At 48.8% G+C, this 26,005-nt stretch overlaps 1 protein-coding gene across 5 annotated transcripts; it reads right to left on the bottom strand.

Annotated features, from left to right (window-relative positions):
• Positions 1-459: 459 nt before the first annotated feature.
• Positions 460-24,108, bottom strand: GZF1 (GDNF inducible zinc finger protein 1). 5 transcript variants are annotated; one of them, XR_011807924.1, is made up of 9 exons: positions 23,962-24,076; positions 21,101-23,666; positions 18,564-19,868; positions 16,105-17,019; positions 14,487-14,581; positions 13,812-13,979; positions 13,176-13,333; positions 12,483-12,708; positions 6,893-6,987 (listed from the first exon to the last, which is right to left on the bottom strand). XR_011807924.1 is itself a non-coding variant. In XM_072035206.1 (8 exons), exons 1-8 carry the CDS (start codon positions 13,815-13,817, stop codon positions 3,780-3,782), a joined length of 2,535 nt encoding a protein of 844 aa, XP_071891307.1. In that variant the 5' UTR covers positions 13,818-13,949; the 3' UTR covers positions 460-3,779. The 5 variants fall into 5 exon arrangements, 1 of the variants encoding a protein (XP_071891307.1); XR_011807926.1 differs by lacking the exon at positions 6,893-6,987 and adding an exon at positions 9,667-9,805 and having other exon boundaries at positions 21,014-23,666; XR_011807923.1 differs by lacking the exon at positions 6,893-6,987 and adding an exon at positions 9,667-9,805.
• Positions 24,109-26,005: the final 1,897 nt, after the last annotated feature.

The following is a 26,005-nucleotide window of genomic DNA, read 5'->3' as shown; positions in this document are numbered from 1 at the left end:
GGTAGGTAGGGTGTGATGATGAAAGCCAACATGTGCAGTGCTGCTCTTTGTTTTGTTTGATGATAAAGGTGGATGCTCACAGGCAAGTGTGTGAGCTTGTCACACCCCTTAGTCACTTGTTGTACATCACTTGCAGCAAATAGGCAATGTCCCAAAGTGTCACACTATTTTTTCAGGATCCTATCCTAAGGCTTAGCTCAAGTTAAGGTCCAGGACACGCAGCCCGGGGCACAGTGAGGTGTGTAGCCCCTCAGGTGCTGCTCTGAAGCAGGGGGCATCTCGTGCAGGGTGACGGGCTGGAGGAAGAAGAGCAGCACCCAGTGCCTGCAGCAGAGCCAGGTTCTGTCTGACCCCACCAGTGGCAGTGCAGGCGGCTGCACGATGCTTACAGCGACAGAGATCTACGCATTGTGTGCGAGGTGCAGAAACATTTTATATAGCAACCAAGTCAGCGGAAGGTCAGTGTTAAGATTTCAACATTTTAATAAGAACAATTCATACAAGTAACTCACTTCTGTACATTCATGGAGTACAAAAGCTTCCCTGGCTACAGAGACTAATGCTCAGACTTTAAATATATCTACAAACTTTTACATTGGTCACTGGGAATACTGAGCTTCAATAGGACATCGTGCTTGAATAAATATTTCAAATATAACCTCTTGGAAACATTCTCTTAAAAAAGAAATCCCTTTCTATAGATTAAGTTAGGATTCTATGGAAACACATCAGACATCCCTTTAGGGTTCAAAAATAGCTCTCTGCCACAGTTTGGATATCTGTATTGCTTTGCCAACCCCTAAGCCTTAAAATGAGCCCTAATAAGGCTTGATTGTGCTTTACCTTTACACTAATGTAATCTTTCAGAAAGTTTTTCTCACAGCTTCAGATGAGAAAGCATCTGTGGAAATACTATACTGATATTAAAATAAAGAGAAACAGGATAGCAAACCAGAAAAATGAATCAGGAGAGCTCCAGATGCTCCAGATTTTTAACATGGGGGGCACCGGGAATCTGGTTCTGAGTTGAAAGAGTTAACCATACCAGCAAATTGCCTTTGATTCACAGCTTCTTCCAAAAACCAGAATCATCCCAGTGAAATGCTTCTTAGTGCCACCTTTTTCCAAATTTCCATCCCTGAACCTGGAAAATACCCCCCCCCTTCTAGAGTACTCCAGTGAGGTTAATCTGAGATCAGACAAATTAACTTTAATTTCCGTTCAGCTTCTGTGTTAGCACAGACATCCATGCATCTGGAAACACAGAACATGCTTACCCTGGACAGAAACTCTCTGTTTTTCCCAGCTATTGGACATGATGGGAGCGAGCCCAGGGCTGAACTCCTTGGGGAAGAGGAGGAGATACTGAAGGAAAGATCTCGCTGTCTTGGTAAGACATGCCCAAACTGAAGCACGATTCTCACAGTGACTGGTGGTGGTGGAGGAATACAAACACAGCAGATGTCAGAGCAGACTAGGGGAAGCAGAGGGTTTTAAGCATGTGGGTTGAACAGAAAGCATGTTTGTAACCCTCAGCCCCTGTGCTCGCTGTGTCACGTTCCTTATTAGGCACCTTGTCACGGCTCTAGAAATTGCTGCTGAATTTTAGTGATTAGGAAAAGCCCTTTGAGCTGCAACTTCATTTATCACCTATGTTTTTAATGTCTGCCCCTTAATAGCTAACTTTGGACAAGTTAAACAAATATCAGCCTAAAACTGCCCTTCAGATTCCCACATAATCTTACAAACACGGTGTTTGGAACCTGGGAAATCGAGGCCTAACTGCCTTGAACATAGTTCACTTATTTGCATGTGTTAATGCCATTTGTCATAGGAACACTGGCTCCCTCCCATTTGCAACTGAATTTACCTCAGGAGACTTGTACTAGTGGAATTAGTTGTAGCAACTTGTCAGCAAACAGCAATTAACTTTTCCCACCAGAATTTCACTTAATTTACAAGGAGGTCTGCAGTTCTGCACAACAGCGATGCTTAAGTGATGGTGGAGAAAAGAGCATTGCTGACATAACTGGACCAGCATCAAAGAGCTTAGGTACAACTCAACAGGAAGAAGCCAGTAAGCTGCCTTTCTACAAGGGGTTTTGTTACGCTGGCTTTTCCAGTAGAGATCAAGTACCATTTTTATAAATGTTTTTACAACAGAGAATTTGTTCTCTTAATTGCCAAGTTTTATGTAAGCTGGAGCAGCTGGAAGATAAAGACTGTCTGGCTGAATACAAGTGTCAAACTGCACTGAGTCTCACAGTAAAGTAAAAATAATACCACCACCTGTACGACAAAGCACTGGGCTTCCACTTGCCTATTTTGCAACTAGAGAATCGTGACTTCTGGAACTCCAGATCTTTCCAAAGCTTGCTCCCACTCAGAGTCCCAAGGAGTGAGCTGGCTTACTGCTTAGCTCTTTGGAGAAAGCAAAGAGAAACCAACATTTCCTGAAATGCGATTTAGCAAAACTTAATTTATATCATTACTTCCACTAGGGAAAAGGCAGTTTGCATCGCTTAGCTACCAGGCTGAGAAACACCACATCATTTCTCTTGATTGTACAGGTGTGATCAAAGCAGCTGCAACTCAAACTTGCACCTTCCTTACAGCCTATCTGAACATAGGTACCTTCACCAACAAACCTAATCCAGTTGAAACCAAACTGGATTTGGTGTTACTCTACCCTACCTTCAGGGGATGGAGCTGTACACATTGAAGTGAATAATTTTTTTAAAGGAAATTCTGGTAATCCAGCATATGCCGTTCATGTTTAGTCCTGCTTCCTTTTTGTAGCTTCTCCTAGCTTCCTCAGCAGGTTATTGGCAAAGTCAAAGGACTGTACAAAGCGTGCAGCTTGAACTGGATCTGTAACACCCACTGTGTTGGGTCTGTGTGAGCTGGAGTCACCTTTTCCCTGCAGCAGCCCGCACAGTGCTGTGCTCTGCACTCGTAGCTGGAGCAGCACTGATATCACTCCAGTGTTGTGTCTATTGCTGCGTAGTGCTGGACTCCTTCTGAGCCCCCAAGAGCCAGCAGGCTGGGGGTGGGCAAGTGATGGGGAGGGGACATTGGTTGGTTTAGGTCAGCTGCCCCGGCAAAGGGATATTCCATAACACCTGATGTCACACTCAGCAATAAAAAGGGGGGAGCTTTAGAGCCAAAAAGGACTGTGGTGGTTTTACTCAGGTGGGCAGCCGAGCTCCACCACAACCGCTCTCTCGTTCCCCCTCTCCTCAAAGAGGAAGGGGGAGAAAATACAACACAGAGAACTCGAGGTTTGAGATGAGAAAGGTTTAGTTAAAGGGAAAGGGAATGGGGAGGAAAAACAGAAACAAAAGAAACAATCAGTCTGCGCAGAATCACAGAGAGAGAGGAAAAAACGTTATTCTCTACTTCCCATCAGCGAACGGTGTTCAGCCACGTCCTGGGAAGCAGGGCCTCAAAACGCATAGTGGTTGTTCAGGGGGAACAGCCCCCTCCCCCACGAGAGCCCCTTTTATTGCTGAGTGTGACATCAGGTATTAGTGAATATCCCTTTGGTTGGTTTAGGTCAGCTGCCCTGGCGATGTGCCGTCCCCATCACTTGCCCACCCCCAGCCTGCTGGCTCTTAGGGGCTCGGAAGGAGTCCTGATGCTGTGCTAGCACTACGTAGCAATAGACACAACACTGGAGTGATATCAGTGCTGTTCCAGCCACAAGTGCAGAGTACAGCACTGTGCGGGCTGCTGCAGGGAAAAGGTGACTCCAGCTCAGACAGACCCAACACACCAATTTATTCTATATTCACCAGAGCATGAAGCTGTGGCTGAATAGAGTCTGTCTGCGTATGCAGTACTGTCAGCTCACTTAGGGTGGTAGCTGTAAGGGCTTTCTGGGGGCCAGGAGTCCCGTCTGACTTACAGTCTGTCCCTGGTGCAGAGCCGCTGTCATGCAGTGCAGTCACGCTCCCCGGGACAGCAGCCAAGCTCTGATAGTGGCCATTTTCTGAGAAAGACAGCAGCTTCTCTGGCATTTTAGGTGACACGTCGTAGTCTTCATCTGGGAGCTCTGTTTTGTGACCTTCATCGTTCTTAGCTGCTCCTTCAACAATGACGAGGAAGGACTTCCACGGTGTGTTTTTATCGTGTATCTGAAAACAAACAGCAGAAGGTTGAACACATGATGAAAGGTGGGCAAAAGCCTGAACCCAGCTCCGGTAGAAAAGGTCTCCCTTTCCATACCCCAGAACTGTCCCCAGGCTAGGGCAGCGTACATCAAGGTTCTAACCCCTGTCCCTGGTGAGTTCCTCTGATTTTGTAAAGCACTGAACTGGCCCAACAAAAAGCCTGGCCCTGAAAATGAGTTCTCCTGTCACTTCCCAGCTGCATGGGGAACACGCTCAGAGGACACAGACCAAATCTGCCACTGAACAGGCTATTGGTGTGACCTACATGGGCCATGCCCTAGTGGATCGAGAATGGCTTCCCTGCAGACTGCAACTACTGGCTTATTTTTAATGCCCTGTCAGAGAGGATGATGTGTTAAAACCAACAAAAACTTGCAGGAATCCCCTCCAGGCCTGGCAGAGCAGAGGTCTGGCAGAATACAGACCCATCAGCGTGCTTGTGAAAGAAGGCTCGAGGGCAGAAGGCAAGGGAAGGGCAGAGCCTTACCGATGTGTGCCGCCGGAGGGTGGACTTGTCCGTGAAGGTTCGCCCACACGCGTTGCACATGAAGGGCTTCTCCCCGGTGTGTATGCGGTGGTGCCGCTGCAAGGCATTGAGCTGGGTGAACTGCTTCCCGCACTGGTCACAGCAGTAGGGCCGCTCGCCTGGAAGCGGAGCACAGCAGCGGGGGTGACACAGGGATGGTGCTGCTGCTCCCCGGTAACCTCACGTAGCCCCTGCCTCCATCAGCGCTACCGAGAACACCTTTGGGAAACACCGAGGTGCCTCCAGGATTCTCACAGGAGGTTCGGCTTTGACACACAGATCTGTGCAGCCACAGAAACCACCACAACTTCTGACCTATCTACTCCACTAGCAACTAAACATCCTGTCCCAGAATGAAATTCTGCCTATTTACAAGGCAATTTGTGCGAGCATCAATATTAGAGCTTCTCATAACCAGAAGGTTTACTCCAAATATGTCATAAACTGTCTCATTACACTCGCTGTATTAAATGCTTTTTGAAACAACCACAGGGTTACAGAGGCTCCTGTTTCCTACTTTCCTAGCTAAGGGAAAAACGAGGATTCCAAAAACCTTTGAAACACAGGCAAGTGGTGTCACAGAAAAAAGAGATGCCATTCCAGAACAAGATGATGTTCCTGTCAGCATTAATTATTTACTGGTGACGCCCACTGCTCCCCCTACAGTAACGCCACAAAATAAGGAAAGAGCAAGGCACAGCAGCCAAACAAGAATTTTGTTAGCATGGAGACCACGGGCAGGGATGCTGCCTATAGGGTGGGGCTGGGTAAGAAAGCACAGGACTTACTACACAATCAAAATAACACAAACAGTTGCAACCTGTGTTATTGCTCAATGATGGGGAGTTTGAGAGGACACACAAGAAAAGAGAAAAGCATTTCTGATTCCCCAAGCAGGGATGAATATTTTAGAGATTGGCCCTAAGAGTCAGGAAAAAGCACAAGGAGGTACTAGCAGAAGCAAAGATTCTTGATTCTACATCAAGAATCAAACCTTGCCCTTACTTGAATGCTTGCTGGGTAGGAATTCAAGTAGTGGGAAATCCTAATTGAGAAATCCCTCATGTGAGTTGTGCAGCTGGGAGACCTAAGTCTTTACACCGTGGTGGTTTGTTTCAGACAAAAATAAAGAGCACCTCCTACCTGTGTGAACCTTGATATGCTGGTAAAGCGAGTTCCTCTGTGCAAATGTTCTGAAGCAGACTTCACATTTAAACGGTTTGGATCCAGTATGGATTCTGTTATGGTGCTTCAAGTACTCCTTGGAGGCAAAGCTCTTCCCACACGTTTCGCACATAAAAGGCCTTTCTCCTGCAGCAAGGGTGAGGAGGAGAGTTAAACCAAGGTAGCATTTGCGAATGGTACATCGCATGCAAGAACTGAAAGCTCCTGGACACAAATGAACCACGTGTCAACCTCACAAAGCATCTGCACCCACTGCGACAGCAGCGATCTTCACACAAAGCTCAGAGATTTCTTCCAAGAAGCCTGCACAAAGCATGCCAAGTGCAAGGGGAACCACGCCTCTCTAGATCAAAGGCCCCCACCTGTAAGCAGCTATTCACTTCTGGAAAAGCATTCTTGTAAATACATTTCTTTGTCATGTAGTGTTTTCTGCCAGCCACGTTCAGTTACTAGTTAACCAGCAGAAAGCAGACTAGTTTTAAGAGGATTCAATTAGAGATGCACACATGTCACACACAGCTCACCAGCGGGACACAGCATCAATTCCAAACACCAATTTAGGCTTCAAAAGCTACCCGAGAGAAGGACACGCACTTTTAACAAGATTGCTTAGCAGACCAGCAAGTGCCAAGACAAGTTTTACATCCCTTGGGCAACTCTTCCAAGGCTTACAGGGAAATCCTTTTTTTCTTAAGAATCCAACCAGACCTGTCATGGATGCTAGATCTTTGGATACTGATGAACACCCAAAGTGGTCCCAGTCCACACTTAGGTGCCAGATCCCAGGCAGCCGGGAGTTTCCTTTCTCTTTAATAAGCTGCTTTTACTCTTTCCACTGTCTGCTCATCCACTTGTAAGAACATTTCTCAGAAAAACTGTGTCTAGGGACGAGGAAGTCTAGTTTTGCATCAAAACCAGAAGGACATGTGACTCTGGAATGAAAATCAGACCTCCTGGTTTCACAGCAGGCTGCCTCCAATACACAGCACACTGTCAAAGGAAGCCTTACCTGTGTGGCATCGTTTGTGATATATTAGCATGTGATTCTGAGTGAACCTGGCACCACACTCATCACAGACAAAAGGTTTTTCACCAGTATGGATTCTGAAACGAGAAAGCAACGTTAAAAGACCAATGTCTACTTCTCTCCTTTGCAGCACAGCACAAGCTGTCTTTACTTTGTGAAGAATCGCTGCGTGCCTGCACAAGGCTTCACTGTCCCTTGGAAATACCTCTGGCCAGGCCCAGTTCTGTGCTTCCTGCAGGGCTGCTTTGATGGCATTGGGCTGCGTAAGTAAGGCCCAGATCCATATTTATTTATTTATTTATTTTAAGTAAAAGCAAATTGTTAAGGTTAGAAATTAAGTAAGGTTTAGAAAAGTCTATATTCAAATTGAGAGACCGCAAGAAAGATGTCATCATCTTGTGACCTGAAGAGCAGATCTGTGCCACTGGCAGTACCGGTACACTACTCCACGCAGCATGGGATTGCTGCTCCTGCAGGGCCGTCATCAGGAGGTGAGTGAGTGGCCACAGCTGGAAGGAGCAGCACGGCACGCCTCCTTCCTGACCCCCGGGAAGCTGAGTACAGGAGGAGCAGCGCACAGAACTGTCGCCTGTGCCAGTCTCCAGGTCCCTCTAGCTTAGATTTTCATCCCCTGGTGAAAATCAGGGATCCTTTGAATACTGCTGCAGGACCTCAGCCCTAGATGTACACATTTCTACGAGAAGATGAAGAACTCCCCTTACGGACTGTCACAACACGCGCATTAGGGCAGCCCACAGCTTCCTGCGCTCAGCAGGCTTACTGAATGCTTGCAGCAGCACTCGCTGGAGGAGGAGCTCAGCTGTGCCAACCACCTGGCTGCGAGCAGCACAAAGCCGTGACCAGTGGTTGGAGAAGGACATGTGATGAGCACGAGATCCCACCCAGCTGCGCCAGCCTTGGGACACTGCTAAAAGCAGGGCACAGCCCTTAGAAACACAGAAGCAACGCCTCGCTAAAGAGCCTCTCCCAGGAACTCCTGAGCCCGCGTGTTTGTGCTACACCTGACCCCACCGGTTCTGCTCTGGGTGCCTGCAGGCAGCGCCACACTGGCCTCTTCCCAGTCCAATTTCAGTTGTTTTCTAGGCTTAGCACCCAAATCTGGTGTTCTTCCATTTAATACAGTATTTTTGTACTTACTGCATAACATTTTGTTACTGAGTATAAAGAGGCATCAACATAGCTGAAATAATTATAGCCCTGACCACACAAATGATTCAGCACAGTGTTGCTTTTCTCATGGGAAGCGTCCCTCAATAGGTGCACTCCCACAACAAAATTTAGCTGCACAACAGCAGGCCTCAGCCCGTGCACCTCTACTTGGCTGAAAGAGAATGACAGCAACTCCCTTAACCTGAAAAGCAGGAGAAAAGCCATGAAAAAGGAAAAACTGAAGCTTTCCAGTCAGTCACGTTTCACATTCCCACTTCACTGGAAGGTTCAAGGTGTGATCCAGGGGATTCTGCTTCTCCCCCCAGAATCTAGCAAGGCCAGGTAAGTCTGTTCATACCTCATGTGTGTTTTAAGTGCTGAAGGCTGAGAAAATTTAGCCTCACACTCTGTGCACCCATAAGGCTTGTCGCCTGTATGCGTCCTTTCATGGAGCCTCAAGGCAGTTTTGGAGCTCAACCCCTTTCCACACTGCTGGCACTGATGACGCTCCCCACCACCCTCATGAACCTGGAGAATGTGCCTCTTGACGTCCTTCTTCCTCTTGAACTTCTTACCGCAGAGCTCACAAGGGAAGTGGCGCTCGCTGCTGTGGACATGGCGCTGATGGCTTTTTAGGTTGCACCGGTTGGCAAAGGTCTGACTGCAGGTGTCACACCGATAAATAATTTCGGCTGCGATGCCGTGGCTGTGTTTGATGTGCTTGAGGAAGCTCTTCTCGTACAGGAATTCCTTCTCACACGTGCTGCACTTGAAGTTACTGCCTCGTTTCTTCTTATCCTCTTCGGATTTGTTCAGGCTTTCCTCCGATTCGAAGTTGCCATCGCATTCTTCACTTTCGGGTTTGATGGCGTTCTGCGCCTGCTCCTCCTCCCTCTCCCTGTCACACACCTCCGGGTCCTGTGGGTAGCTGTCCTCTTCTGCAGCACCCTCGGCATTCTTCTGCTGCTCCCTCAGCCGCCTCGTGTACTTCTTCTTTGGAATTTCCACAAATACTTTCCTCCCAGCCAGCCTCCCGCTCGCCCTCCTGATTTTGGCATATGGGGGCTTCATCATTTCCTTCTTTTTGTCCATTTTCTCCTTGGATTTGGCAGCCGACACCTCAGGGAGCACTCCATTTCTGGGCCTGTCTGCTGGGGAATCCGGAGGATCCAGAGGATGGTCGGCCCGGACAGCTTCTGCCACAGCAGCTGCTTTGGACTCCTGCAAAACACTCAGCTGGGCTGTACTCTCTTCCTCCGAGTTCTGTGATTCAGAGAAGTTTTGCAGCTCCAAAAGCACCGACTCAAGCATCTGCTTCTTCAGTTGGAAGCAGGTTTCTGAGAGGTCTAAGCACTTCAGCTTTTCGGCTATCTCAAGCATCCGCTGCACTCTGTCCTCTTCTACCTCTACCTTAGCAGTGTAGACAAACTCCAGAAACGAGGCAAAGTCAGCAACCTGCACCTCATTCAAGAAGACATTGGTTCTCGGGCCGTCCACGCTCTTCTCGTTAAGGAACACTTCCTTGAAGAACTTACTGGTTGCTGCCAGCACAGCCTTGTGAGCCACGAACTCTGCCCTGACGCCCTGGTACTCCACGCTGACCGTCACGTCACAGAGGTGGCCCAGGAGGCGCAGCTGATGCATCTCATTCAGCAGGTTGATGGGGGACGACTTGGACTCCAGGAGAACCGCGTTGCTTTCCATCTTGCTGCTCCCTGCAAAAGGCTGTTAACAACACTGCGCGTTAATTAGCAGGAAGCTGATCAAACCCAGAGACCTGAGCAGCCACAAGTCCCATCCAGATTTCTGAGCGCGTTTCACGACAGATTCAAGCACCTCAGGTGCCCGAGCGTAAGCGACCGGGCTGTCAAAGGAGCATGGTCTGTCTGGAAGCACTGACAGGACTCCCAAAGCACCCCCCTGAGCGGTAATGCTGTGGTGGTTTTACCATGCTGGGCAGCTAAACCCCACAACCGCTCTCTCACTCCCCCTCCTTTAGATGAGGAGGGGGAGAAGTAAAGCAAAGAACAACTCACGGGTTGAGATAAGGATAATTTAATTAAAGGGAAATAATTATAATAATTAAATAAAGACTACCATGAACTAAACAATTTAACTGATGGGAAATAAAAAGGGAAAGGGGAAAAGGGAGGGGAAAAGGGAAAATAAAGAGAAGGGAGGAAAACAAACAAACAAAATAAATGAAGGCTATATGGAAGTGCAGAGGAAAGAAATTACTCTCTACTTCCCACAAATGAGTGATGATTGACCACGTCCTTGAAGCAAGGCCTCAACGCACGCAGCCGGTGTTCGAGAGGAGGACCGACGTTTTCCCAATGAGAGCCCACCCCTCCCCTCTTCTTCCTGTTTCCACCTTTTCTTGCTGAGTGTGACATCACATGGTATGGAATATCCCTTTGATTGGTTTAGGCCAGCTGCCCTAGTGATGTTTCTCTCCTCACTTTTTGCCCACCCCCTAGGAGGGTTAGAGAAAGGCCCAATGCTGTGCCAGTGCTGCTCAGCAATAGACACAACACTGGTGTGATAACACTGCTGTTCCAGCTACAAGTACAGAGTACGGCACTGTATGGGCTGCTGCCGGGAAAGTTAACATTCCAGCCAGCCCCAGTACACTAAGAACACTCTGCCAGTCACACACGGATTTCTCAGAAGTTACTTTGATTTTAAATCTCAACTGTAACTTTACCTGAAACACCGGACAGTATTGGAAAGCATAACAGGGACAAAGCAAACAGAGAAAAATCAAAAGAAACGTTTTCATTAAGGCATGCATAACTAAGAAACTGTTGTCCCTCCTAATCAGGCAGTAGGAGAAAGGTGAGTTTAAGTGACCTGCAATCCTAATTAAATACTTCCTTAAACAGCCTTTTCCGATAAGACTTTTAAACAAGATTTGGATAAACTCCTGAAAGCCTGCCTGACTCAGGCAAAGGAAACCGCATAAATATATTGTCAGATTGTAAACCCAAGGAACCCCAAACCTTCCCAAAGTGGTGTCTTTTGTGAAGCAATCCCTCACTCAGACTTACAGCCCCCACTTTCTGAATGCCCATGTGCAGTCCTACCAGCGCTTCGCCATTTCCAAAACCACTTGGTTGGTACTTTTTTTCCAGCCAACGTTTTAAGTTGCTCCAAAGTTCTCAAGGGAACCGTTTTTTTCTGTTTCACAGAAACAAACAGTGTTTGCAAAGCCAGCAAAGCCTGGCCGGGCAATACACTGCCTTTCACTGTCTAACTATGGACGCCCGCATTTTGTATCTGAAAAAATTCTTTCCACTTCCCAACAGGAAAGTTTATTTTCCCTGTTCAATCTCAGGTACAGTAGATTTGCAGTGTTTTATACATGAGACACTAGAAATCTTGCTCAGAAGAACAGAACCAAGTTTTCAAGTGGAGCACAATTTATATTAACTGTAATGAAGCTCTACTATGTGATAAAGAGACAGGAGAGCAGTATTCGGAGAAGAGCACACACAATCCACCTCAGGTGCTCAAACCTCCATCCCGGATTCTACAGGAAAAGGTCATCCTGAGAACCACAGCCTCCTTATTTCCTAACCTGTGAGTCTTTAGCTCTGTAAGTTTAATATTGAAGTTCTGAAATAGTTACCCTGGCACTATTATAACAAATACCTAAAAAAATCTGTCACCGCATTAGGCTTACTAGACCTCAACAGGAGACGACGATGACAGAGAAGGTACTCCTCTGCTCCACCAGCTCAGAGCACGGTGAACATCTCACAACGTCGCCCACTTTTACAACCCAATGCTACGCTTCGGTTTTGACAGACTTTTTTTTTAAATGAACGATGTCATTTGCCTCCTGGCTGAAAGGAGGCAAATGACACGTTAATAAAAAACAAAACAAAGCACGTCAATAATCAGAAAAGAACGTTTTTAACGTTAATTTCCCCTCTCTGTACCTGTACCTACCCAGGCCTTTCCTTCTCCTGCTTCCGTGACACATCAGCACGCATTGCGTGCCTCACCTGAAATAACCAGCAGCGGTGGAACTTCACCTTTTTTTTTTTTTTTTCTTTTTTTTTTTCTCCCCTAACACCATTATTTTAACTACTCACGAAGTGCCTATCCTCTTCCCACCTACCATCACGTGCAGACACGGCGCTGCCCTGCAGGGAGGGCGAAATCAAGGCCCGAACCTTCTCCCTCTGCCAGGAGCCAGCTCCTGACCGCGCTGGGGAGCCGTTGGGCTGGGGAGCCGTTGGTCCGGGTGGCCGTTGGTCCGGGGGGCCGTTAGCTGCCGCCTCACGCCGCCGTGTGCCCGTCACCGCCACCCCCGGGCTCAGCGCCCCTCAGGGTCAGCCCCGCCCGGCCCCAGCGCCCCCCGGCTGCACCCCGGAGCCCCCCGGATCCCCCTCACCTGTGCACGGGGCGGTGGCGGTGGCGGTGCCGGTCCCGCTCCGCTCCGTCCCAGCGGCTCCCGGGCCGTTCCTGAGGCGCGGGCGGCGGCCGGAAGCGCGCGCGCTCGCGCCCCGTTGTCATGCGCGGGCGGGCTCGTGCAGCGGGCGGATGCGCGCCCAGTTGTGCGCGCGGCGCTCCGCGGGGCCCGCCAGGAAACTGCGCCACGGGGCCGCGCCGCCGTGCACCTGCGGGGGGCGGGAAGGGGGCGGTCAGGGGGGCCGGGCTGTGGTTATGGTCATGGTTATGGTCATGGCTGTGATCTCCTCCTGCCTGCAGGCCGCCCGTCGCAATCCCCAACAAAGCAGCTCCCCAGAACCCCCCCGCCTGAATAAACCACCCCCCTGCTTCCCCCGGGATGCAGCCCCCAGCCCTCGCCCCTCCATTGCTTTTTGTCTTTCTGGGAGGGATGTGTTAACAATTCGTGGCCATCGAGAACGGTCCTGGCTGCCTCCGGGCCCTGCACTGGCAATTTAAGGCTTGAACCACAGATGCAGCGTGTCCCAGTCTCCCCCTCATTCGTGTCAATTTACCAGAAAATAATCCTCAAATTTATGAACTGGTGACTGTTATGGGATACTACGCAAGCCTCTGATATCATTTCTAACATTTCCCATCAGCACAGCCCGAGCGCAGGCGGGCAGGGCGCACGTACCGCCACGTGTCTGCGCAGCGTGGACATGTCGGTGAAGGCTCTCTCGCACGCCCGGCACTTGTACGGCTTCTCCCCGGTGTGGATGCGCTGGTGGCGCCGCAGGGCGCCCTGCTGGGTGAAGGTCTTCCCACACTGCTCACAGAAGTACGGGCGGGTCTCTGAAAAACAAGGGAACTGCAATCAGAGATCTGGAAGGCTGGCTCTTCTGGTCTGGATTTCAGCACACGAAAAAAAAAGCACACAGAAGGCTGAAAGGATGAATGCTGGGATAAAGCTGTGCACCTAGGGCCCCAGCTATGTTTCTCCTGGCTTTAAGGCCACGTGATAAATGTTTCTAAGCCTTCCCTGGCTGCGATGCAAAGCCTAAGCACGGCTCTTGCAAGGGGAATGCAGCAACTACAGTCACGTTCTCCAGCAGCACCAAGGTGTCTGAGCTGTGCAAGCACCATTCAATATGGCAGCACCTTGCACTTTTTAACAAGTCAGGATCGTGAGGAGTCCTGCTTCTCCTCACTGCCTAACTCAAGGAGCTTATAACAGTGTTTCTGGAATAAAAAAGTCACCATCCCAACTGTGAAGTCCTTCAGACTGGAAATTCTGTGCCGTTCATTTTCCCAGCCCCGACAGTTTCGTTACCTGCATGGACGTTGCTGTGCTGAGCCAGCGAGGCTCGCAAGCCAAAGGTCTTCCCACAAACCTCACACTTGTATGGCTTCACACCCATGTGGCATCGTTTATGGCATTTTAGGTATTCATTGGTGGCAAAGTGCTTTCCGCACACGTCGCATTTGAAGAGGCGCTCTCCTGAGAACAAGGGAAAAGGCACAAGGCACTCTGAATTCTCGCAGCAGTCTGCACCCAAAACTCCCTCCTGGCTCGGAGCTGCAGAAGGTTCCCTTCTGCATGTTTAACTTCCTGATGCTCTTTACTCATTCAAATATTTTTCTCCCCAGAATTACTTATTTCACAATTTTAAGCTTTTGTTTATTTGAGTTCCTCGTGGCTTTGTTTAGCCTTTGATGCTGTCCTTGGCCCTCTGCGTAGGAAGTCCCTTGGGACCACGCTCCCTCACTCACTCAACCCTTAACTACGCTTTCAGCGCACAAGGCTCCAGCCCCACCCCGCCACTTCCAATTCTCTACCTCAAAGTTAGTTTTCATATGCCTTTCGACCCCTGTTAGTTCCTTCCCGGGACTTGGAAGTTTCTTCTCTGAGCTAGTGAACAAAAAACCATGCACCTTCAAATCCCTACTCTCTCTTTTCAGGCAGCAGCAGGAGGCAATGGAAGGGACAGAAGTCTTTAATGCTCACCTGTATGTGTCCTTTTGTGGCCAGTGAGTTTCCCTTTATCAGCAAAGCAAGCCCCGCAGTCTTCACAAATATATGGCTTTTCCCCTGTATGGGACCTAAATGAAGCGAAACACAAAGGCCTGTTAATAAAATGGCTCCCACAGGGTGTTTTTAAGACTTGCTGCTTGAAGTTACGCACTACACAGTACAGAAAGCACGCCTGGTTTTGTCAGAGGAAGGTCACTGGGAAAAAACACCTTCTGCTCAGTCAGGAGAGAGAACGTTTACCAGTACTGGTGCTATGTAAAGCTTTCTCGTTTAAGGATTTACCTTTTTCCTCACTCTAAGGCCCTTGAAAAATCCACCTTTCTCTCACAGGTTGCAGTTTGCAGTGTAAGTACTGGAAAGGAGACAACAACAGGCTGCTGCCGTGCTTCCATCTGAATGCATCCCAAGTGTCCCCAGCACGCTGCCAGCAGCAGCTCTCTCCAGACTCTGCGGGTGGCGTTCTTGCCCTCCGTAATCCCTCACAGCCCTGTGCCTCTGGCTTGCAAGCTTCCAAATGGAATATCCTGCCCAGTTCAAGTCAAAAGGCGCAAAAGTCAAGCAAGTTTTTCCAAGCACGTGCTGGGATGCCTGATTTTAAACCAGCTCATACCAAAGAATGTCTGAGCCAGAGGTCCTGACTTATCATCTTAATGTTGTGCTGACCTTCCTTACTGCAGCCCACGCAGCACGATTTGCAAAATCACGCCTGATTTTGAGTTGTTGGGCAGAATGCTGCAGATATGAGACAGGCAGTTGCCCAACACAAATCCCGTGAGTCACTGTTTTGTTGCAATTTGTCCCAATTTCAGGCCTCGTCTTACCCTGTGACAGCACAGCCCCGCTGCCTTTCAGCTGACACAGCCCCGCAGTTTATCACTCTGCAATCAGCACACTTCACAATTTTTAGATCGTTGTAAGAATGCTTAGGAGACAGAAAAACGTTACCGTCCCCACCACACGAGCCCAGTCTCAAAGGATGGGATTTCTCTCACCCAGTTTAGCCCTCCTGCAGTTCACCTCCTGTTCCGAGCTACCCGCTAGGCTCTCTGGAAAAAGATGGGAAATTCCATGGGATGATTCACCCCCTCCCGGGAGAGGAAACATCTAGCACGGACCCCACCAGGGAGCAATTCACCCGATCTAGTTACGCTGACTGCAGAGGGAGCCCAGATGAGAAGTCCAGCTCTTGTATCACACAGAAGAAATGAAATCCCATACCAAACGGCTGGCTCACTGACACAGAAAAAGCAGGGCTCTCCTCTTGGGTTTCCAATTCCTTGGCTCATTTTTCAGCTCACTTCTCATCAGTGAGGGCCATCGTCTGATTTTGAAACCTGTTTCAAGTGACTGGCTTTTGCTGACAAGTTCGGACAGAGCATCTGTTTCAAAATCCCTGCCAAAACTGATGCAATGACCAGATGCAGACAAAACCTTAACATAAAACAATTAATCACAGATTACAGATCACATCCTATCCCTGCACTCCTGTCATAAGGACACGGAGGGAGAATGACTCAGAACTGGGAGACAGAGGAGGAAAAAGAAGTGCGCTGGGCATGCAGTAATGGGAGAAGCAGGACTGGAGGCTGACCTGGTATGGATCTTAAGCTGTGATGGCTGAGCAAACTTTGCCTGACAAACACCACATTCGTAGGGCTTTTCTCCTGTGTGTGTCCGCATATGAAACACAAGCGCTGTCCGCGAGCTGAGGATCTTCCCACAGACGGAGCAGAGAGGGCGTTTGACTCTGCCCTCATGCTTCCGCACATAATGCGTCCTCACATCTCTCTTCCTTTTAAAAGCGGCATTGCAGAGGGTGCAGGCAAACTGCCTTTCTTCACTGTGGACACAAGCTCGATGCTCCTTCCAGCTGTTGTAGCTAGCAAACGACTTGCTGCAGACATCACACTGATAGACTTTGCCGGGCAAGCACTGATGGACGTCTCTGCAGTGATCCACATATTTTTTCCGGGAAATGAACTGCTCGTTACACTTATCACATGTTATTACATAGGCAGATTTCTTATTCACCCCATTTTTATTTACCTTCTTCATTTTAAAGTCTTTGTCTGATTCACATTCTTCAGCATTCTTCTCATTAGAGCGTTCTTCACCCCCATCACCCTCAGTACAGGCATCCTCATTACCATCTTCAGCTTCTGAATACCCTGCTTCATAACCTACCTCCTCCTCTCCCTTCACACTCATTTCACCTGCAGCTTCATCCCCTTCTTCACTCAGTTTTTCCCTTCTTGCTCCAGCTTCCTTATACTTCTGCTTCTGTTCTTGCTCATTGCTACCGTCTGCCTTGGGAGCAGGTTCCTCCTCATGGCTTGCAGCCCCTCCGAGCTCAGCACACTTCTGTAGTTCAGCCTCTGAGGCCCCATTCCACGTCCCCCTCTCAGGGTCTTCGCTGCCGCCCGCTGCACTTGGTCTGCGTGCAGGTGGAGCTACCATCCAGCAGACCGGCAAAAGTTTCCTCTCTTGCCCAGATTCATGGATTTTTCTGTTGAAACAAACAAACAACAGGGCACAACTTCAATAGGTTTAATAGTTTCAATTCAGGCATGTTTGTCTTGGAGGAAGGGTTGTTTCCTTTTAAGCTCTCCTCACATCATTCTGAGAATTAACAGCACGGTGGGAGAGCCACACAGGGAAGTTTTGCAAGGAGTTGGATCTTGCAATTAAACAAAACCAAAACGTCTCAGAGTTCATCAAAGTTGGAGTCTCTCAAGTACACTCAGTTGCCATCTGACCAGCAACCAAGGATGGACTGTAAATTTTCCTCCAAGACCATGGTGGGCAGCGTAAGATATTAACGACTGAAAACAAGGGAAATCTAGAGTAACCACCCACATGGAAAACCAGAACAGAGCCCCTCATAAGCCACCAGTCAAGGCAATTAACTCTACTCACCACTAGTCAGGACATGGACCGTGAACTGCCAAGGTTCTCAAAGCAGGTCAGGCATGAATCTGCCAGAAATCACGTCAGGACAGCAGACAGAGCCTTACAGTACACGGATGTGCTGGAGAGCCTCTTACACCCCCTACGAATTTAGTCTCCAAACATGGAATAAACAAGTGCTTTAAAAAAAAAAATCAAATACAGTTTGAGGTCCTCTTGGTGGACCTTTGATTATTAAATAACAAGACCAGATACTAGCAGCTCTCTTGCCTCGGAGAAGAGCAGTCCTTATGGCTCGCTTACCTGAAACCGGGATTTGGCATGAGTTAAAGCGTGCCCTCAATGGAAGGCCGAGCCTACACTTGAAAGGCTAACAGGTACAGGTTTAAAATCATTTGTCTCAGGGCCTATGGCACACAACCTGTGCTTTCTTCAGCACTACAGATAATCCCAAATATAAAGCACAGTCCCAACTTGGATTTACTCTGGAAAGCACAGAGCAGAAGTGCAGAAGAACAATATGGAACAACTTCTAAGACTTTATGACACCAGGAGTTACCCAGTCTTGTAACTTCTTTTACCCCCACTTTCTCCATTTCACCAGATTTTTGATTGATCCGATGGTATTTTCAAATAATTTAGCTCCCTTCATCTTTATTTTGGAATCCATCCTGGAGTGAATTACTAGTATTACCATTTTTTAGATAAGAATTAGGTATTAAGAAATCTATTGCTAGAGAATTAGATATTAAGAATCAAGAAAGCACTGGCATTAGAGAAAGAGGAAAGACGTTTTTTGTGCATTTTAAACGGGTGCTGGTCCTTTCCAGCTTCCTATTTAAAAACTGAACTTTGAGGCTTCCAAAATCACTTGGGAGATCCAGTTGCACAAGATGTCTTTGATTCAACAGGAAGCACTTGCCTGAATTCCCAGTTCGGAAACCTCAATCCCGTAACGCAGACTGCGAGCCCGGTGAAGTAACCCCCCAAAAATCTATGCCGATTTCAACACCCTTCTGATCAGCTCCAAGGAATTCTGGAAGTGAAGCATTCAGCAGCAATGCTTTCATCCTGCTGCCCAGACACAGCATGCGTTTTCCTCTGCACACACAGGCACACGCACACGCTCCCTGAACACTGTACCTGACATGGGTGTTGTAAGCAGACCTCTGAGCAAAGCTGGCAGGGCAGCGCTCACATTTGTACGGCTTCTCCCCCGTGTGCGTTCGGATGTGGACCGTCAGGCCACACTTGGAGCTGATGACCTTGTCGCAGTACGGGCACGCCTGCGGCTCCTGCTTCTTCTCGTGTACCCTCCGGACATGGTCACTGATGCCCTTCTGGCGCTTAAACCTCTTGGCACATAAGAGGCAGGAAAAGCCCCGCTCCTCACCGTGAATGGTGAGGTGATGCTGCCTGAGGTTTTGGTGGCTGGAGAAGAGCTGCTGGCACACGCTGCAGCTGTGCTTGACAGCCAGATGCACGCCGTGCTGGAGCTCCATGTGTGAGCGGTACTGCTCGGTAACGCAGAACGATGCGTTGCACTTCTCGCATGCCATCTGTGGCAAGACTTTGGCCACGCGCCGCGGTGATTTCCTACGTTCTGTTTTACTGCTAGGTTTGGAAGTTAAACCGTTCTCATCTTCCCACTGCTCGGGCAGCGTATTGCTAATCACTACGCAGGCTTCCTTTGACTCGGTCTGAGTTGCAGGAGAATGACTGTTGTGTTCGGGACTAGTGACACCCGTGCTGAGGCTGCTTCTGGCGTCTGTCTTGTTACATTTCGGTGGCTTTGCTGCCCTGGATTTTGGTTCTGGAAAGGCAGTGCCCTGCTGCTCCAGACTTGCTGGTTGGCCTTCAATGAGCTCGTAACCAGCCAGCAGCTTTTTATGTTTTGGCCTGTCCCAGAGTTTCCCCTGTATGGGTCCTGCCATCACTTGGGAAGAGCTGCTCCCTCCGCGGTCCTCTTCCTGCTGGATGTGAGGCCACTGTGCTCCATCATTTTCGCATGGCCAACCTTGCAGATGGAGGCTCATATCTAAGCCCTTCTTGCCCTCTGCTCTCACTTCTTCACAAACGTCAAGCAAATCCTTGCACTCAAGTCTTTCTGCTATTTCCTTCATTCGATGCAGTTTTTCCACTTCAATCTCTACTTCTGCGGTGTACACGAACTCCAGAAAAGAGGCAAACTCTTCCATGCAAATGTCTTGTAGAGTCACCGTGCAATTCTTGGTGTCCAGCATCTCATCACGCAGGAAAAGTCCTTTGAAATAATTGCTGGAAGCTGCCAAGACAGCTTTGTGAACCAGAAACACCTCCTGAGTTCCCAGATGCTGCATGTGAATTGTCACATCGCAGAGGTGACCCAACCGGTACAGGGAATGCAGGGCCCTCAGGAGGTTAGGAGCAGCAACCTTGGATTTCATCAGAATTTTCTTCTTCTCCATCCTGCCAGAAAAACAGATAAATGTTTGAATACTTGCTCTCCCTCTTCCATGAGTTTTCTTTTCACTCCTATAGAACAGTCACTTATATACAAAGCTCAGTGTGGAGCTGTGTCCCAATTCCCCATATAAAAGCCATAGCAAAGACCTCAAGATTAGTTCTGTTAATGTAAATGTCATCAGCAAACACACTTTAAAAATGCAGGTAATTGACAGGGACAAGTTACATATCTAGAAACAATTTATATAAATATTTTTTTGGACAAGGTAGGATCACTTTATTTGAAAAACATTTCAAAACTGCTTGCCCCTTCTCAGTCACCAAACAGAAGTTTTGTGTTTTTTTTTCACATTCTGACAATTTGTCAAAGAACAATTGGCACTTTCCCAGCAGCTCAGGGACAGAGGCTGCATGTCCTTACAAAAATGCACATGTCTGAGAGCTCCATGGCTTTCCTGTCTCAACTCCCACACGTGTGACACTGATAACTCTGGAGCAATAAATCTCACAACGGACAATTGATGCCAGCACCCTTCCTGTGGTCTTTAGATGCTCCCCTAACACAGGCTGTTCCGATCTGATACCGTAAGCTGATATTCCTGACGCAGCAATTTCTGAATGCCTGTTATTTAGCACATGTTTGCAACAGATCCACAACCCAGGGAGGAACACTAGGCCAAAATAAATAGACCAAGTAGCCTGCTATTGCTTAAAGGCTCTGCTTAGGCTTGGCTCGCTGTGCTTGCTTTCACTTCTCATCTGAATTATGTTTGACATTATATTAAATACATTCCTGGCAGATATAAAGTGCCTGATTAAGAAGACAAATGCATCTTCAACACACAGCACCAGGAAGCTGAACACAATACGTAGCCTAGAGTGAATAGGTTTGAATAGCAGGCTTAAGAGGGAGCCTTGAGAAGCTCTTCCTATTACAAGCTGCTGCAGCAAGCACCACGGAGGATAATCATCTTCTAATCTGCCAGGAGTAAGTAATTCATAGCTTGTGACATCCCAAATAACACTTTAAGAACTGCATTTAAAGGTTTAAACTGGTTTTCTAAAGACCCCTCTGTCACAGGAACGTGCACTGCTACGTTCATGGGGAAACGGGCATGATTTCTACTCAACCTTAAATGCCTGCACACCTGAGTTATGCGAAACCTCAACATTTGTACTCAGCTGGGGTTTGATCCTGAGTGCTCTCCTCCGTGAGCTCCTGTGAAAAGCCTCACCCAAAGCAGGGGTCTGCTCGGGATCCCAGCTTTCTCATCTCACTAGTGCGCAACCTTCTGTCTCCCCTGCTCCTCAAAGGTGTTTGCTCAGAAAAAAAGAAAACAAAAATGTTATTAAAGGAAAAAGATTTCGGAAAAGTAGCTAAAAGAAAGAGTGAAGACAAATAAAGCAGGTGCTGAAATAGACCACAGGAGCTGAAAATGGGGGGATGTGCAAAACAACACCGACTACATTCTGTCAGAAAGGGTCTGCTCCGATCCAGATCCTGCAAGTGTCCTATAATTATCACAGTCTCTGCCTTAGGATTTCTGGGCAGCAAAGAACCTTGTCAGTAAATGCGCAGCGCTGTTGTTTTGCACCTCATTTTGGCTGAAATTTTGCAACCTGCCATAAGCCCTACCTACTACTTTGCATCTACCCCGTAGCAACAGCAGGGGCCAGCAGATCCCAGCCTCTAGGTGACCACCCAGTCCCCGCAGACCAAGCAGGCACCTTCCAAACCCGCCAGCTTTCCCACACCCGCATTCACCAGCTCTGCGCTGGTGTTCTGTATATCAGTGGCTCCCATGGCACACTTGCAGGCTGGGGGAACAAACACAGACCACAGGTTAATACCTACACCCAGACCACAAATTCACCAAAGCTGCCACTCCATCTGTGCCTGGCTTGCCCTTCTTCATGTTTTCCGACGCGATATCCTTCCTCCCGTCTGAGAGCTGACCCCAGAGCTCAGCAGCTCACTGATCAGTAGCGCTTAAGGCAATCAATGAGCATTTTCTCCTACTCCTTTTTCAGATCCCTGTCTGCGATAAGTTCTCAGTACACACTGATGTGAACCCAGCTAACGCTGATATCTGACACTGAGCCAAGCAGAGGTATGTTCCAGCACCATCTCTTTAGCTCAGCCGGTTCTAGATTAAATCAACGCCAAAACGGCTTTCTAATGAAAACCACTACAGATCGATCAGTTCTCGCCGTTTTTTTTTTTTTTTTTCTTTTCCCAGAAAAAGATGTGACTACTTTTTGTTACTGCTCGGAGAGAACATTTAACTTGACATTTCCGACGTCCTGCTGACTAGCTGGTTTTCCTGTTTTCGTTTCATGAGGTTAAGATTGGCACACAAGGTTCCAGCGGTATCAGAACAGCACCTAAGGGTTGTGGGTTTTTTTTGTTTGTTTTTTCTTCCTCAAAAGTTCAGTCAATAGAAGGTTTCTAAGCATTTTGCATTCCTTTGAGGCGTATGGGAGCAGCTGCTTCTCCAGTGGATTAGGAAAGCAGTTTCCTCCTTACTTTTTACACTTCATTAAAACTTAATGACAAGAGAAGATTTGTGAGCAATTCCCCCTCCCCCCAAAACAAGGGCAGCAAAAACAAGGATAACAGATGTAGTAAATCATTCCCTTCTTGAATCACAGAGAAGCACACATTTTACTCTAAGGATTACGAGTTAACGTCGGCTTGAAATTACAACCAGTAACTGAACAGAAGAGATGACGCCAGCACCATTATTAGTATCAGGCTTCACTCTGTCGCTCCATTTACGAGAACAAGACACCCTGGTCTGCACAATCCTGTCTCCCGACTGCATCTATCAAGCAAGCGTTCCCGGAGCTTCACCATCTCCTGCTTGAGCCGGCCCCAAACTGGAAACAACCAGCACTTCTCCTCCCTGCTGGACTGGAAACGCACCACTCCAGCCCCACGGCGCAGCAGAACAAGACGTGGTGGTGGTGACGTGGGATGGTCAGCGGGGCAGAAGCAGCAGCACAGCATGGGGAGCGCTCTCTGTTACCCTACAGCTGCCTCCTGTTTTCTCACACCCCAAAAAACCCTCTCCGAGCTCCGCTTGAGGAGTGCAGGTCTCACACCCCACTGTCAGAGGCACCCCGATCACCGAGGCAGGAAAGAGCTGGCAGGAGGCTGACGGCCCTACAAAACACCATCCTGCTGTGCCCTGAAGCTACTCCTGCAACCAGGCAGCACGCTGCTGGCCTGAGGCGCTGACTGCTGGGAGAAGATTTTAAATGGCAACAACTTTTTTTTTTTTTTTTTTCCCCACAGATTGAAATTTCAGTTTGTTTGTACCTTCTTTCAACTTTTTGCCTGATAATAATAAATAAAAAAAAAAAAGAAGCACTTTAAAGAGTTTGTAAGTATGCAACATTCCCAGAACATAATTAGCCTGAATGAACCACTGCAAAAGCCGTGTCTATTCAATTCCGGTCTTCTATTCAAAACCACGGGAATAAATCCAGCTGTGCTCAAAAATAAAGCCCAAGAGAAGCTCCAACCCCAAGGAAGGATTTACATTTGTTCTGTGCCACACCACTTTTGTATGACACAATGACACGCTCAATAGCGCTGCTCTAACTGGAGGTAATTAACACAGTAAATGAAACAGGAGACGTGTGTTTGTACGAGGGACAGTAAGTTCTTGTAGCACAGGGCTGTTTCTTGACTTTTACTGTTCACGCTTAAGTAGAAACTTCAGTGGGACGGAGCCTGAACTGCCGTGACAAGGCACAGCCCTGCCAAAAGGAAGGCAGAGATGGACGCCCATGTATCTGGGGGGAAAAAACACCAACATGACAGGTCACAGAACTGAATCCCACAGCACAGGACCCGGCCCGGCCCCGATTCTCCTCAGAATCTCCTCACAACGCCCGACCCCCCCCCCGGCCGCCCCCGAGGCGGGCCCCGCCGCCATGACGCCTCACGAGGCACCGCGGCCCGGCCCCCCCCGCAGGGGCGGCGGCTCCCGGGGCCCCCGGACACCCCCACGGCGGGCCCCGGGGGGGGGGGCCGCGCCCCCGCCGCCCTCCCCCTCCAGGCCCCGGCGAGGCTCCCCGCCGCCCTTACCCTGCCGCCGGGGCCCCGCTCCTTGGCCCCCCGCCTGGGTAGCGGCAGCCGCGCTCCAGCCGGCCGCGCACCGCCCCCGGGAGGAACCACCTTGCCCCCCCCCGCCGCCTCGGCGTGGTGGTACGGCCCGTCTACCCGAAACCAACATGGCCGCCGTTGGCTTCGTCATCTCGGCCTGCCGGCTTTGCCGCCATGTTGAGTGAGGGAGCGGCGTGTCAGGAGCCGGCCGCCATCTTGGGCGAGGGGCTTTTGCCCTGTCCCTGTCGTGTCTGGGAGGAAGAGCCTGGGCAAGGACAGGGCGTGTGCAGCCAGCAGCTGAATAACAAACAAGCAAATACACAACCCAACACAACCAGGCAGCAACAAACCACCTGCTGGGCAGGGAACAGGGACAGCGTGCCCCAGGCTCACCTGCCTGCTGAGACCTGCCCTGCTGCACATCCCATCCCCAGAGGTGCCTGCCTGCAGCAGCACCCCAGCCGCACTAATTAGAGAGGGGCTTCATTGGTCTTTAGCCAGGGTCATCAGGGAGGTCTCTCACCGCTCAGTTCAGCACTGAGTGTGACACGCTCTGTGTGCCTCCCGAGCATGGTGCGCCAGATTCCTCAGAATGGCAGGCAGGGTCAGTTTTAGCCATTCCTTGGACTGCTTCTGCTGTTAAAGTATTTCTGCACAAGAATGTGCCGAGTCTCACCCCACAAGCAGCCCCACAATCAGGGCTATCAGAGTAAGAGGCACCCCCTGCTTGTACGTATTTATACAGACCAGCCTACAGATTTATTCTGCAGAGAGTACCCCAGGCAAAAGTGGGATTTTGAGGACCAGAGCTTACTTATTTCTGGGCTGTTTTTTCAGGAAACTGATTTGTGGAGAACGGACTCCACAATCAGTAAGATTGTAAAGTAGGTATGTTTATGCAGTGCTGGGCAGCACGGGGGGTAGTCCTGCCAAAGTCATGCTCACCTGACGCAGCAACTTGCCTTGGTTTTATGCAGTAAAGAGTTACATATGCATGAAGTTTCACAATATGCCTATACATAACCATAACCTGTCCCCGCTTCATATTAAAATTAGTTCCAATTCCTCCCATCTGCGCTTGCACAGTGTATTCTGATGGCGGTCGTCAGGGGTCGTGGGGATGAAGATTGATGACTCTTCCTCGTCACCGCTCCTTGACCTCTTGTCTTTGCGCACTCAGTTGCTCCCTGGCTCTTGTCCATCTGCAGGACCAATTTGTACCAGTTTCTTAAGATGGGCTCACACTCTTATTAGGAGACTGACCTTGGTAAAGGGGCCCAAAGCTTCTTGCTTTAATTAATTTGCACCATCCTAATTTCATGCTGTCAGCACTCTATCTCTACTTGCCCCTAACTCCCTCTCTCAGTTCCCCCTTTTCTAAAAGTTAGTAAATTCTTTTCTAAAAGGTTACTGAGTTATTGTATTCTCCTAACTCCTAAACCCACCAATGTCTCCTTTACTTCTGTTCTAGTTTTCCTCATATAAGAGAGATTCACAGGTGGCCCTCATACCATCTTGCTCAGGGAAGACGAGAGATGGGAGATTTCTCCTAATATGGGTAGACAACAGGGAAATGAGGAAATAAGTGGCTTTAAAATGTTTTCTGACACTCAGAAAGAAAATCTCAAATCTCAGGGCAGCGCGTTCATGCAAGTTGTGTGAAAGCATTTTGTTCCCGTGAGAAAGCAAGCCAGCTTTGTTGAAATCTTCCAGAAGATCAGGTTTCAGGGCCCCAGTTCTGAAAATGGTTTCAAGCTGGCTGCCAGGACTTCGTTCACTTGCATTTGGTACTTTACTGTCCGTCTACATCGCCAGGCTGGACAACAGTGAAACGAACAGTTTCTGTGGGGACTTTGTTTTTCCAGTGATTCATATATATCTTCACTAGCAAGGGCTGGTTGAAAAAAATGCATTAATTTACATAGCTTTTGTTCAATTCTTTCCACAACACTGAAAAAAAATGCAATTGAATCAAAACCAATTTGTTTTCACGTTTTCCAAATGAACTGTTTCACTGTTCTCGTCC

This window comes from Anas platyrhynchos, chromosome 3 (assembly GCF_047663525.1).
Source record: "Anas platyrhynchos isolate ZD024472 breed Pekin duck chromosome 3, IASCAAS_PekinDuck_T2T, whole genome shotgun sequence".
NCBI classification, from domain to species: Eukaryota; Metazoa; Chordata; class Aves; order Anseriformes; family Anatidae; genus Anas; species Anas platyrhynchos.
The sequence above is the reverse complement of the archived record's forward strand: the minus strand, read 5'-3'. Positions and strand labels throughout refer to the sequence as shown.